At 64.4% G+C, this 14,507-nt stretch overlaps 2 protein-coding genes across 2 annotated transcripts; one reads left to right on the forward strand and one right to left on the reverse strand.

The window, feature by feature from the left end:
• Positions 1 to 614: 614 nt before the first annotated feature.
• On the reverse strand, positions 615 to 4,406 carry Mlf2 (myeloid leukemia factor 2). The gene is made up of 8 exons (XM_090325095.1): positions 4,190 to 4,406; positions 3,414 to 3,491; positions 2,957 to 3,083; positions 2,688 to 2,723; positions 1,934 to 1,987; positions 1,725 to 1,853; positions 1,471 to 1,630; positions 615 to 1,118 (listed from the first exon to the last, which is right to left on the reverse strand). Exons 2-8 carry the CDS (start codon positions 3,461 to 3,463, stop codon positions 922 to 924), a joined length of 753 nt encoding a protein of 250 aa, XP_090181221.1. The 5' UTR covers positions 3,464 to 3,491; positions 4,190 to 4,406; the 3' UTR covers positions 615 to 921.
• Positions 4,407 to 8,050: 3,644 nt separating this feature from the next.
• Ptms (parathymosin) lies at positions 8,051 to 14,394 on the forward strand. The gene is made up of 6 exons (XM_090325183.1): positions 8,051 to 8,102; positions 9,276 to 9,694; positions 13,053 to 13,124; positions 13,482 to 13,554; positions 13,633 to 13,694; positions 13,825 to 14,394. Exons 1-6 carry the CDS (start codon positions 8,051 to 8,053, stop codon positions 13,873 to 13,875), a joined length of 729 nt encoding a protein of 242 aa, XP_090181309.1. The 3' UTR covers positions 13,876 to 14,394.
• Positions 14,395 to 14,507: the final 113 nt, after the last annotated feature.

The following is a 14,507-nucleotide window of genomic DNA, read 5'->3' on the forward strand; positions in this document are numbered from 1 at the left end:
AAACACTGAAAAGTGAAGATGTCGTTCAAGTGGTAGAGTGCTAGTCTTTGAGTGAAAAAAAGGGGCCGTGTTCAGTCCCTGAGTTCAAGACCCCGTACTGGCTCCCAGCCCCTCCACACCTCCAGAAAGTTCATCTTGCTGCCTTCTGGGGGCCCCGCTCCCACCCTCAGAGAACGTAACACACAACATGGCCAGACCACACGTGAAAGATGAGGGCTCTGCAGGGCTGGAACTCCACTCTTCCCCTCAGAAGCCAGGTGCCAGGCTTCACGCCTCTCATCCCAGCCACGCAGGCGCCCTCCCAGCTGGTGATCCACGTTCGTCCACATCCACGCAACCCTGTGGCCACCCGAGATTTGCTGAAGGCACGGAGCTAGGGACGCAGGGGGCCTGGCTGTGCCCGGTCCCTCCCTGGTCTACCTGCCGCCCAGCAGGCCAGCCGGGCTGTGACCCACTTGGCTGCCCAGCCAGCACGGCCACGCACGAAACGTGAGCTCGGTCCCGCCGCTCGGGTTCCAGGCTCAAGTTCTGGGAGACGCCTCTCTCCCAGGAGCCAGAGGCCTGGGCGCCCGGGCCCGGCGGCGAGGAAGAGCCACGGCCACGAGCCTCCGCGATCCTTTTCCCCGTTCTCCTTTATTCCATCAACATAGCTACAAGTTGCACTAATCAAAAAAATAAAGGCAGAGCAGGGCGTGGAGGTCTGTGAGTGGGGGGCGGGCCGGGCCGGGCGGGAGCAGCCAGAACTCAAGTTAGTGGGTCCGGAGGGGCGCGGAGGGGCGCTCGGGGCGGGGCGGCTGGCCTGTTAATTTAATATTAAGTCGGGGCTGGGGGGACGATGCTCTTTCTGGGCGCCCTGGGGCCTGTGCGGGGTGGGGTGGGGGAGGAGGACGGGGAGGAGGAGCAGCGGCGCCCGCGGGCCCTTCACCAGTCGTAGCGGCGGGATTGCCGGGACGGGGAGTCCTCGGGGCCCTGGATGGCCAGGCGCGGGGGCCCCTCGGCCCTGCGCCCCGCGCCCGCCGCCGCCGCGCCCGCCTCGTGCCGCCGGAACTCCAGCGGGCGCTGCGGCCGGAAGCGCGACGTCTCCCGCCGCCACTCGTCGTCGAAAGCCGCGGCCTCACCTGCGGGTCAGAGCAGGCCTCGTGGTGCTGACCAGGCGGCCACAGGGGGGACGAGGCGGGGGGACGAGGCGGGAGGAGCCGTGGGAGGAGCGCCGGCCGCGAGCGGCCCAACGCGCAGGCGCAAGGCAGCACGCCTGCGCAGCACCCGCACGCTGGATATATATACGCATGCGTATTCGTACACCAATGCGCGCGTGCCCAACCTGCACGCAGGCGTGGTATCCACTTGCCAATGTGCACGCATGCGCGGCATACACATGCCCACTGAGCACAGGTGCAGCGCAGGCGCAGTACAGACGCAGGTGCACAAGGGAGGCGGGGAGGGGCGGGGCGGGGCGGGCGGCTCACGCACTCTCGTCCAGGTTGATGTAGTCCTGCCGCTCCTCCTGGTCCCCGGTGCGGTGGTTGCGGGAGCGCTGCAGGATGTGCGCCCGGTCCCGGATGTGGTGCCCGATGGACATCTGCTCCAGGCCGCTGTCCGAGTCCCGCACGGTCCTCCGCGTCTCCCGGATCTGGGGCGGGGAGGGGGGCGCAGGCCCGGGGCTGAGAACGGCCCGGGGCCTGGGGGGGGGTCGTCCTCCTCCCCGCGTCCTCACCCCTCCTCACCCCGCCCGGGGCCGAGCGCATCTCCGAGGTCTCCTGGTAGACTTTGGGGGCGCCGTCCCCCGTGTTGGAGTAGGAGATGACGGTGGAGGAGGAGAAGGTCTGGCAGTTGCCCCCGGCTGTCATGTGCTCCTGGGGAGGGAAGGGGTGAAGCGCCCCCCCCCGCGCCCTCCCCACTCCCGGACGCCCCCTCCACCCCGCCCGAGCCTCACCATGTTTCCAATCATGTCACTCATCACGCCGAACATGTCCATGAAGCCGCCCGACTGGGGGGAGAGGACAGCGGGGTCGGGGGCCGCCCCGCGCCTCCTCCCCTCCGTGACTCCTGGACCCCCCCCCCCCAGTCCAGGTTGCTGAACTCGGGCCTGGGCGCTGCCCTGGGCGGCTCTTCCTCAAGGCTGGCGCTCTACCCCTTGACCCACAGCCCCGCTCTGGCTTCTTCCGTGTCTGTGGCACTGGGGAGTCGCACCCAGGGCTGCAGGCATGCTAAGCCAGCCCTCCACCACGGAGCCCCTTTCCCGCCTCCCTCGTGCCAGCACTGGGGCTTGAACTCGGGGCCTTGGGTGCTGGCTCCTTCACTTTTTCATTCCAGGTAGACGCTCTACTCCTTGAGCTTTTGCTGAGGTCCTGGTTTCAAACCATGATTCGCAGATGTCAGCCTCCTGAGTGGCTGGGGTGGCAGGCGAGAGCCACCCAGGGCTCAGGCTTGGCTTTTCCATCCTTAGGGAAATCAGCTACTGTGAATGGATCGGATCCCAAAGAGACGGGGGATGAACGTGCTCAAATGTGCCAACCTCGGCTTCCTGGGCGTGTGGGGAGCCTGCACCGCCTCGCTACATAGTTGCACTGGGTCCCCAGGCCTGCAGGGACTGGAGTTTGCTCTTCAGCAATCTACCTAGTAACTCACTCCCTGACCCGACCCGGCTTCCTACAGCTGTTCAAAGAGAAGGCTCAGGAAGCACTTACCATTCCCAGCATGCCGAAGGGCGACACCACCCCAGCCTGCAGAACACGGAGGGAGAGGCATTGGAGCCCACGTTGTCTCTCTTACCATCTCAAGTCGGGTTCATGGACTCCCATTTATTTATTTTTCCCTCCATCCTTTCAAAAGGGGTCACCCAGCCCACCCGACACCCCCCCCCCCAGGTTCCTGAAGAGCTTCACTCTTGCTAAGCCAGTGTTCTTTCCCTCTCTTGGGGGGGGGGGCAGTTTCCCAGTGTCTCTGGCACCATTACCTGCATCCGGCGGCTGGCGGGCCTGGTGGCTGGCATGTTACCATCGCTGATGCTGAGGAAGGGGCTGTAGCCGAAGCCCCCGGACAGCATGCGGCTCATGTGCTGGCGGTGAACTGCAAAGGGGTCCCTGGAAGTACACAGGCCCGGGAGGGGGGTGACCCCCACCCCCAAATAAGTCAGGAGAAGCTACAAATACTAATGCCCTCTTTCCCCTTCTTTTGCCAGAGGCTTGAAATCAGGGCCTGGACTCTGTCCCTTAGTCTTTCAGATCTCAGCCTCCTGAGTAGCTAGGACTGACATCTCTCTAAGAACCCACGTGGAGTAACCCAGCCAGTTGCAGCCGGCTTGGCCCAAAGGAACTCCAGATTGCATGTCAAGTGCCGGGAGCTCGGAGTGCATTGGGGGGGGGGGGTGCCAGCTGGAGGCGGGGGCCTGGCAAGGAAGGGGGAGCTCTTACATCAGGAACATGGGATCCTCGGGCTCCACGTCCCTCATGAAGCGGAACATTCTGACCTGGGCTCCCGGGGGCTCCACACTGGAAAGACGGCGAGGCTGAGTTAATTGGAGGGGTGCAGGGATTTCGGGGAGACGGAACTCGGGCACGCTCTCCCTTGGCTTGTCTTCGTTTTCTGAGCTCCAGGCTGGGTGCTCTACCATTTGAATCCTAGCTTTCCTTTTGTGTGTGTGTGGGGGGGGGGGGGATGGCTCATTGGAGATAACGGACTCACAGACTTTTGTTTTTTTCCTCCCCCTTGCCTGGGTTGGCTTTGAACCTCGTTCCTCAAGATCTCAGCCCTAGGTGACAGGTGACAACCATCAACCAGCACCCGGCCAATGGCCGGTAATCAAGTCTAACGACTCCTGGGGTTGGGAGGAGGAGGAGGAGGAGGAGGAGGAGGAGGAGGAGGAGGGGGAGCAGTGTCACTTCCAGATACTGTGGCCGACCCCCTCCACTCCAGGAAGCGATCCTTCCCGGGGTGTCCCAACGATGCGTTCGAGAAAAGGGGACCCCCCAGTCACCCCCAAACCCCGTCTTCTCGACCAGGACCACACAGCAGCCTGTCGGTGTCCACCCCCCCCCGAAGGACGGCCAGGAGGGATCCCCGAAGCCCCGCGGGCCCCGTGGGGACGCACTCCCGCCGGGCGGCCTCCCCGGGCCCCGGCCCCGGCCTCCCCGGCCTCCCCCGGAGGCAGGCGGGCAGCAGGCCCGGCCCCGCTCCCCCTCCGCCTCACCGCTCCCGGACTCGGCCTCAGCGGCCCATGCGGGCCGGTTCCGCTTCTCGGGGCGCTGCAGGCTCAGGGTCGCGGCCCGGATCGCAGGGATTGGTCCGGGCTCGAGCTCCCCGGGCCGCCCGCGCCGCCTCTTCCCTTCGGGCTCGCCACCTCCGTACACCCCGCCTTCGGCCCGCGGAGCTTCTCCTCGGCCAGGCCCGGACGGAAGTGACGTCACGACGGGCCCGCCCCGGGGCGGGGCCTGGGCAGCCACGCCCGGCGTCGTGACGCGCGGGAGGGGCGTGGCCGACGGCGCGGACCTCGGCGGGGGGGCGGGGCCAGCGCGGTGGAACGGGGCTTCCGGGAGGTCGGGCTCATGAAGAAGTTGGATCTGAGTTTTGGGGAAGCGGCCGCGGCTCCGCCGGGGGTCGGGGGACTCGTGGGGAGCGGGGGGAGGCAGGGGGAAGAACATCCGGGTGGGGCGGGATGGGGTGATCCCGGGGATCTGGGCTGGGATGGCGGAGCAGGCCGCAGCCGGCGGGGCGGGGCGGGGGCGGGGCCTCGCGTGACGTCAGGCGCGGGAAGGCGGGGCCTGTGCGGAGTCTGCGCAGTGTCCCGGCGCCTGGGGAGACGCGGTGGCTGCAGGTGCGGGGCGCGGCCGGCAGAGGGCGCCGCGGGGCCGGGCTGGGCCTGGAGCCCCGGGGGACCCGGACGTGGCGCTGGGCCTTTAGGGGGGGGGGGGCGGGACGGGCCGGGTGGCTTGATTGATTGGTTGAGGTTGATTGATCCTTTTGTTCGATTTAAGGGCCAGGATTCCAGGCCAAGCACGTGCTGGGCCACCAACCCACATCCTGGGCCCTGGAGTGTTTTCATGTCCCTCCCCCTCCCTCCTCCTCCCCTCCCCATCCCTCTCCTCCCTCTCCCTCCCTCCTTCCCCCTCCCACACTCCCCATCCCCCCTCCTCCCTCCCTCCCCGTCCCCCCTCCTCCCTCCCCCTCCTCCTCCCTTCCCCTCCTCTTCCCTCCCTCTCTAACCTTGTACGTTCAAGCTCCCCCCCCACCCAGGCTTGCGCCCATCCTCCCCTCAGGTCAGGGGAGTCAGGCAGGTGGGCCAGAGCTTCTGCAGTGGCCTCAGCTCCACCCAGGGAGGCTGAACTCTTGAGGATCCCCAGTTGGAGGCCAGCTGGGGCCAGGGGAAGCCCCAGGGACACTGCTTCCTGGTCCAGGCAGCCTCACACAGCCCAGATGTGGCTGGAGGGGGGCTCAGGTTAACCAAGCTCTGTCTTCTGAGAGCTCACGCTCGCTCGCTCACACACACACACACATCTGAAGTTGGGGTGACTGAGAGAAGTCAGTGAGTGACAAATCACCCAAGGTCACACACACTCAGAACGGGGCCCAGGAGGCCTGGGTCCAAGGCCAGAGGCGGACACTTTGACATGGTCAAAAAAAAGTCTTGCGTAAAACGCGGCCCTGTGTTGAGGCCAAACCAGACAGGCCGGCAGAAGCGTGGGGTAGACTTTGAACCAGACTCTGCGCCCCAGCTCTTTCTGGTTCTTTACTCTGGCCCTTGGCCACCACAGGACGGGTAAAGACAAACAGGAAGACTTGTTCTCTGGGACAGGAGTGGGGAGAGGGTCTCGGAGCAGAGGAATGGGGGTCACCGTTGCTCTGATTTCTTTGCTGGTAGACTAGCGACGTCCAAACCCCCCACCCCCCAAAAAAACCACTGAAAGATAACCCACTCACCCCCAAATTGTTCTTTATTGAGACTTTTTTGGGAAAAGCCTTTATAAAATCCTTTCAAGCCAGGTGTCGTTGGCTCTCACCTGTCATTCCCAGCTATTCGGGAGGCTGAGATCTGAGGATTGAGGTTCAAAGCCCACCCAGGCACAAAAGTTCATGAGACTCTGATCTCCAATGAACCACCAGAGAACCAGAAGTGGTGCTGTGGCTCAAGTGATAAGAGCGCCAGCCTTGAGTTGAAGAGCTCAGGGACAGAGCCTTCCCCAGAGTTCAAGCCTCATGACTGACCTAAATAAATAAATAAACACTAATCCTTTCAAGTGGAACTAGGGCTGGAGTGGTGGAGGACGAGTCATGAACAAAAGAAAAAAAAAACCTCAGGGATAAGATTCAAGCCCTGAGTTCAAGCCCTCAACTGACCAACACACACACACACACACACACACACACACACACACACACACAGTCTACGAATCCGGAATGTAAGTTATCAAATCCATATTTTAGCAGATTGTATTTTATTTACCAGGAGCTTTCCTTCTTTTTTTATTTTTTTTTGCTAGTCCTGGGCTTGAGCTCAGGGCCTGAGCACTGTCCTTGGACTTTCTCAAGGTTAGAGCTCTACCACTTGAGCCTCAGCACCACTTCTGGTTTTTTTCTATGTATGTGGTACCGAGGAATCGAACCCGGGTCTTCATGCATGCTAGGCAAGCACTTTAACCACTAGGCCAAACTCCCAGCCCCCTGGGCTGCCCTTCTGCCCTTTTCTTAAACTTGGGGCTTGAGCTCTGGGGCCTCTGTACAGTCTTGGAATTGGTGTGTGTGTGGGGGGGGGGTCATGGGTCTTGAACTCCGGGCCTGGACGCTGTCCCTGAGCTCTTCAGCTCAAGGCTCTCACCCTACCCTTGAGCCAAGCCCCACCTCCTGTTTCTCTAGAGGTCAAGGGCAGAGTCCCAGGTCCTTTTGGTGCCCTGGCTGACTCTGAATCCGGATCCTCACAGCTCAGCCTCCGGAGCAGCCGGGTTGACAGGCGGAGCCACCGCGCCCAGCTGGCTTTTTCCCTCCAGGCTGGTGCTTTACTCCTTGCACCATCCACACCTCACCTCCCGGCTTTTCTTTGGGGGGGGGGGCTCCCTGGAAGTACAGATCTCACAGACCTGCCCGTCAGGAACCCTCAGAACCAGCTGATGAAAAGATCCAGGCCAGCTGCTCAGGAGGCTGAGTTCGGAGGACCCGAGTTTGAAGCCAGCCTGGGCGGAAGAGGCCAGGGGCCTCTGACAGCCCCCGAAGCAGCAGAACCCCTGACATGGTGGCTCAGTGAGAGGGAGCAAGAGAGAGAGAGGGAGGGAAGGGAGGAATATGGAAAGAGTGAGCGAGCCCTGCGCTCTTTCCCAGCCCGGTGGTTTTCTAGGAGGCCCGGGCCTGGCTCCCTCCCTCTGCTGGCCCACTTCAGGGATGTGCAGAGCGCATCCCAGGTCCACCCTGCCCACATGGGGGGGCTGGCGTCGCCCCCTCCCCAGCTCCTTCCCCGTCCTCCCCTCTGGAGGGAGGCCTGTCCTCCCCAAGGACCCCGGGGTCCCCCAAGGGGGGGAGAACTCCAGGGACCCCCGTGGAGGAGGGCTAGGGTCGCCCCCCTCCCCAGCTCCTTCCCCGTCCTCCCCTCTGGAGGGAGGCCTGTCCTCCCCAAGGACCCCAGGATCCCCCCATTCCCAGGGGTGGGGGGGGAGCAAGGGCTCCCCATTCTCCGCCTCCCCAGCGCCCTGGAATTTTCCACCTCCCTCCCCCCCTTCCCCTTCCCCCCTCCCTCCCCCCTTCCCCCTGCCCCCCTCCCTCCCTCCCCCAGGGCGCCCATCCCATGGCCTCCGCCCTCCCCACCCCGGCTCAGCCCGCCCCGGGGGTCCCGGCCGGGGCCCTTCCGGAGGAGGACGGGGAGGAGGGGGGCGGAGCGGGAGGGAGGACGGAGGGGGGGCGATGGTGGGGGCAGCGGCCCCCTCACATCCCCATACAAGGCCGGGCAGGGCACGGCGCGCCCTGATTGGCCGATTCAAATGAGCATCCACCTGGCAACAGCGTTCCTATTGGTCGGCCGCGGAAAGTGGGCGGGAGGCGGGCGGAGGGCGGTGATTGGACATGCAGGATGGGCGCGGAGGTGCCCGGATGGGGGGGCGGTTACCGGGGCAACGGGGTGGGTGAGAGCCCCGCGGGGCGTCCCAGACGGCGGGCGGGGCGGGGCGGGGCGGAGCGGGGCGGGGCGGGGCGGAGGCGAGGGGTGGAGGGGCGGGGGAGCCCGACGGGAGTGGGGTGGGGGGGGGAAGGAGATTAAAGAAGTCCGGGAGGGGGAAGGGGGGAGGGGGGAGGGCGGGCAGCCTGAGTCGAGTCGGCAGCCGACCCGGGGGAGAGGGCGCGGAGGGGGGGGCGGCCGGCCTGGACCCCGCCCTCGGCCCGCCCCGTCCGCGGCCTCGAACCCCGGCCCGCCGGTCCGTGGTCCGTCCCCGCTCTGTCCCCAGCCGCCCCAGAGCGCCCGAGCCGGGGTGCGCAGGCACGTACGAGTGTGCACGCGCCCGTGTCGGTGTGTATGCACTCATGGGTGTGCAGGCTCTCGTGTGCACGCTCTTGTGTGCCTGTGTGCACGCTCTCGTGTGTGTGCACGCCCGTGTGGGTGTGTATGCACTCATGGGTGTGCAGGCTCTCGTGTGCACGCCCGTGTGGGTGTGTATGCACTCATGGGTGTGCAGGCTCTCGTGTGCACGCCCGTGTGTGTGCACGCTCTCGTGTGCGTGGCCTAACTTCATCAGAGTCTAGAAAGAGGAGGAAGATGACCGCGGAGAGAAAACAGGCGAGCCAGGGAGACGAGGAGGAGCAGAGCGGAGCAGACAGACAGACAGACGGACAGAGCCAGGCAGAGCGGGCAGAGGGGCAGCCGGACAGAGGCAGAGGCCGAGGTGTGCGGGGAGAACCCGAAGGGACCAGAGGTCAACGTCAATCTCCCCGGCGGCCGCGGGGTTCCCGGGGGGAGGAGGAGGAGGAGGAGGAGGAACCCGGGCAGGGCACGGAGTGGGGGGAGGCGGCCGCGGCTCTGTCCTCTCCCATCCTTCCTTAGGCTCCTCAAGGCCACCCAGACAATGTGGAGGGGGCGGGGAGGGGGAGGGCGGGAGGAGTGGGGAGGGCGGCGGCTCGCAGCCCCCTCTTTCTTCTGACTTCGCCGATACCTGCCCTGCCCCTCCATCTGCCGCGCTCTCCACGCCCCAGCCCTCCCGCCCGCCCTCCCTCCCCGTCCTCCCTCCCGTTCCCCCCCCCCCCCGCGCCTCGGCGGAGATCTCGGCTACGATTATCCTTTCTGTGTGTATGGGGGGGTCGGGGAGATCCTGAGCCCCCCCCCCCCCCCGCTCCTCCCCGCTCCCCCGCCCGCGGAGCCCCGCCCCGCCCGCCCCGCCGCACCCCTGCGCCGGCCCCACCCCTGCGCAGGCCCCTCCCGTCGGGCAGCGCTCGGCCTTATAAGCGGGTTGGCTGCCCGGGGGCGGCAGCGGCTGGTCGGCGGCAGCTCTGCGGGCTCGGGGGTGGCGGAGCCGACGCCGATCGCCGCCGCCGCCGCCGCGCGCCCCGCCGCCCCGCCCCGCGCTCCGCACGGCCGCGGCCCCGCGCCGCGCCCCGGCTCGCCGTCCAGGCCCTGCCCGCCCGCCCGCGCGGCCCCGGGACCCCGGGACCCCGCCAGCCCCCCGCCAGCCCCGGCATCATGTCGGAGAAGAGCGTGGACGCCGCCGCGGCCGAGCTGAGCGCCAAGGTACGAGCCCGGCCGCCATCCCGGAGACCCCCGAGCCCGCCCCGCCGCCCCCCGACGGGCCGCGCACCGGGGCCCCGCCGACCCCGCGCCGCCCCCCCGCCGGCCCCCGCCGCCCGTCGCCGCGCCCACGCCCTCTAGCGGGCAGCCCGCCACCCGTCCATCACCCTGTCCCCGCCCCCGAGACCCGTCCATCACCCTGTCCCCGCCCTCCCGAGGCCCGTCCATCACCCAATCCCCGCCCCCTGAGACCCGTCCATCACCCAATCCCCGCCCTCCCGAGGCCCGTCCATCACCCAATCCCCGCCCCCTGAGACCCATCCATCACCCAATCCCCGCCCTCCCGAGGCCCGTCCATCACCCAATCCCCGCCCCCTGAGACCCGTCCATCACCCAATCACCGCCCCCCCCGAGACCCGTCCATCACCCTGTCCCCGCCCTCCCAGACCCGTCCATCACCCTGTCCCCGCCCTCCCAGACCCGTCCATCACCCTATCCCCGCCCCTCAGGCTCTGCTATTACCCTACCCCCGCCCCCCGATGCCCGTTCATTACCTTATTCCCGCCCCCAAGGCCCGTTCATTACCTTATCCCCGCCTCCCAGACCCGTTAATCACCCAATCCCCGCCCCTCCCGCCTGTCCTTCACCCTGTCCCTGCCCCCTCCGAACTGTCCCCTGTCCCCGCCCCTCCCACCTGTCCGTCTCCCCGTCTCCGCCCCCCGGAGGACCTGTCCGTCACGCTGGCCCCGCCCCTCAGGACGGGCTGTCCACTCTGCTCGGTTCCCCTGCGGCTGTGATCGCCCCTCCGGGGCGGGGGTGGGGGGTCTGGGCCGTGAGCCTCGTCATCCCCCCCCCCCAGCCCTGACCTCACCTGTCCGCCGTGTGGGGTGTGCCCTCCCCCTCCTCCCATCTGGCCTCTGTTTACCTCCTGTGTCCTTTCCATCTCATCCCCCCCCCCCACTTCCCATATGGTCTTGTATTCCTAAAACGTATCTAGAGACAGACGGACACACAGACAGAGACTGATGGACACAGAGACAGACAGACACACAGACAGAGACACACAGACAGAGACAGACACACAGACAGACAGAAACAGACAAAGACAGAGACAGACACACACAGAGACAGACAGACACACAGACAAAGACAGACAGAGACAGAGACAGACAGAGACAGACACACAGACAGACAGAGACAGACACACAGAGACAGACACACAGACAGACAGAGACACACGGACAGACAGAGACAGATGGACACACAGAGACAGACAGACACACAGAGACAGACAGACAGAGACAGACACACAGACAGACAGAGACAGACAGACACACAGAGACAGACAGACAAAGACAGAGACAGACAGACACACAGAGACAGACAGAGATAGACACACAAAGACAGACAGACACAGACACACAGACAGACAGAGACAGACAAACACACAGAGACAGACAGACACACAGAGACAGACACAGACACACAGACACAGAGACAGAGACAGACGGACGGACCTATGGACCAGCCTCCGGGAAAGCTAAGGCCTCTCCGCGTGGCTCCCTTCCCTTTCCAGCCTTCGTCTAAATCCCACAGAGGGTTGTTGATTTGTGGGGTGCTGCTTTGGGACCTGAAGGCAGGCAGGGTTTTGTGGGGGTCTTCAGAAGTGGGGGCACCCCCACCCCCGGGAGAGGTGGGCTGGGGCGTGCGGCTGCCGCGTGGTCATGGGGGGACCCGTGACACGTGCAGTGGGTGTCTTTGTATGGGGTGCTGGTGGCAGTGGCTTGGTGAGTGCAGACTGGGGGACAGGGTCCCCAGGGCCCCGGGTGCCCTGCTCCCACAAAGCCGCCACCCAGTCACCTGTCCTTCTGGGACACAGGGGTCACAGGACAGTGACCGGAAAGCAGGCTGGGCAGGAGCTGTCGCTGCACCCTGGACTTGGGTCTTTGACCCCCTCCCGCCCGCCCTCCCTTAGTCCCGATGGAAAAACGAAGCCACAGCTGTGGAGCTGGCTGCACTCAGGCCCCCCTTCCCCAACACCTCCATAAGGGAAGCCCCCCCCCGTGCCCCCCACGTGCCCCATGGGCCTTGTGGCTTGAGAGAAGAAAACCAGCCAGAGGGAGCCAGGGTGGCGCTGAATCCAAGGACGGCCGTTCGAAACCCACCGGCACAGAGGTTTAGAGAGACTCATTCCCTGCTCACCACTGCAGCTGGGGATCAAGGGGTAGAGCTGTGGGCCTTGAGGCGGGGTGAGGGGTGAGGGTCTGCGATGAGGGACAGCCCCTCCTTGAGCCCCCGTGCTCCTGGGCAGATCCCATCCACAGGGGATGCAGGCCCCCGGTTGGGTGAGAGAGGAGAGGAATCCCATCTGTCCCTCTCTACCAGATCAAGGCAGGGTGTCCTTTTATCCTGGGGTTAGGGCTTCATCAAGGCACACTGTTGTTCCCTTAGCATTCTCCATTCCAGGCTGGTGCTTTACCACTTGAACCATGCCTCCACTCCCGCTTTTTGCTGGTTCACTAGAGATCAGAGACTCACGGACTTGCCAGGCTTTGGATCTCAGTTCTTAGATCTGAGCCTTCTCAGTAGCTGAGATGCCAACATGCCCAGCTGAGATGAGGATTTCCTATCTTTTTTTTGTTGGTGGTGTGGGACTTGAACTCTGGGCCCGGGTGTTGTCGCAGAGCTCTTCAACTCCAGGCTAGCCTTTGAGCCACAGAGCCAATTCCATTTTCTGGTGGTTCATTGGAGATAAGACCATCAAGTTCTTTAGTGCCTGGGTTGGCTTTGAATCACCATCTTCGGGTCGGTGCTCTCCTGCTTGAGCCACGCCACCAGCTCAGCATTTTGCTGATTCAGTAGAAAATGGAGTCTTGTGGATTTGTCTCCACCCTCTCCCCATACACTGGCTTTGAACCCCCCACCCGGATCTCAGCCCTCCCGAATTGCTAAGATTTCAGGTGTCTCTGATCCTGCTTTATCCAGAATTCCTTCCACTTATGCCATCATGGTTTCCTGTGCCCAGGAAATGGAGGTGGGGGAGTGGGTACCGTTTGTGGGGAGCCAGGGTTTGTCCTGGGAAGTGTTCTGGGGTTCTCTCCATGTCCCTGGAGAATTAGATCCAGACTTAGGGAAACCAAGGCCCAGGGAGCCCAGAGCCAGCTGAGAGAGGAGCCAGGACAGAGAACTCAGGACAAGGACCGTGAGGTAGACTCAAAGTGGGACAGGGCAGGCGTGGAGAACTTGGGGTACGGTGGCTCCCCTCTGCTTCCTCAGTTTCCCTCTGTCTCAGAAGAGGAGGGGTGTGTGTGTGTGTGTGTGTGTTTCTGTCGCTAAGCGGTGGCCTCTTTGTCCCTCACAGGACCTGAAGGAGAAGAAGGATAAGGTGGAGGAGAAGGCAGGCCGGAAGGAGCGAAAGAAACAAGTAGTGGAGGTTCGGAGGGGTTGGGTGGGAGAAGACCACGCAGGCGTCTGCCACCGTCCTTTCCCGTGATGCTCCTCTCAGAGCCCCTTCCTTGTGCTGGTAGGAGGATTCGAACTCAGAGCCTGACACTCCCCCCTTCACTTTTTTTTTCCCCCTCTCGGGGCTGGCGCTCTACCCCTTGGGCCACACCCCCACTTCCGGCTTTTTGCCAGGCAGTTGGAAATAAAGGCGTGTCATGGATGGCTGTGTCCAGCGGTCCACCTGTGTCAGCCTCTAGAACGGCTGCGGTGACAGGCGCACACACACACACACCCTGACGTGACACACACACACACGCACACCCCAACCTGCCCGGTTTACCCCCAGGAGGAAGAGAACGGCGCGGAGGAAGAGGAGGAGGAAACAGCGGAAGATGGAGAGGAAGAGGATGAGGAGGAAGGTAGCCGGCTGGGGAGCAGTGTCGGGTGGGTTCAGGGTCCCCCCCGCCCTTCCCCAGTGACCCGTTTCTGCTCCTCAGATGAGGAAGACGACGACGAGGACGAGGAAGGACCCGCGCTGAAGAGAGCGGCCGACCAGGAGGTTTGGGCTGTCAGATGATCCCGTCCCCTGGCCTTGAACCCAGAACCGGGTGGCCTGGGTGTGGGGGGGAGGCCCAGTCCTATTAGGTAAAGGGAGGGGGTCCCCAACTCTTCCTTTTCCTTCTCTACAGGAGGAAGCGGATCCCAAGAGGCAGAAGACAGAAAACGGGGCGTCGGCATGAGCCCCCCGCCCCTGCCAGTGGGGTGGGGGGTGAAGGCTCCCCCTGCTCGCACACACCGTGTTGGGGTCTGGATGTGGGGGGGGGACACGCGAGTCTAGCCCTCCCTCCCCTCCTTCTGGCTCCCCTGCTGAGTGTGTGCGTATGGGGGGGGGGTCTGTTTCCAGGCCTCTCTTTTGGGGCCTCCCTTCTCCGGCCTCACCAGCCAGCCAACGTCCCCTCCATACTTTTGCCATTGTTCAACCCACCCCCACCCCGCCCTCCTCCTCCTCCTCCTGCTCCTCCTCTGAGTCACCCCTCTCCCGCTTACCCATCCCATGTCATGGTTCTGGGGTCACCAACCTCCCCTTCTCATCCTCCCCCTCCACCTCTCCCCCCCCCGCCGGGTCTCCCCCTTGCATCCCCAGCCCCCCCACAATTCTCCTAGACGGGGTGGGGCCGGGGCAGAGCCCCAGCGCTGCCCCCCCTCCCCTCCCCTTTTTGTATAATTTAATAAAGAAATGGTCGCGCTTCTGTTTTTAACCTGTCTCCTGCTTGGCGGGGTGACGGGGGGTGGGGGGGTCACAGTCCAGACAAGGAAAGGGTTCCAAGCCAGGGAGTGGGGCTGAGAGTTCTGAGGATTGAGGTTCAAAGCC

Source organism: Megascapheus bottae, chromosome 37 (genome assembly GCF_031878675.1).
Source record: "Megascapheus bottae isolate mThoBot1 chromosome 37, mThoBot2.hap1, whole genome shotgun sequence".
Lineage (NCBI taxonomy): Eukaryota > Metazoa > Chordata > Mammalia > Rodentia > Geomyidae > Megascapheus > Megascapheus bottae.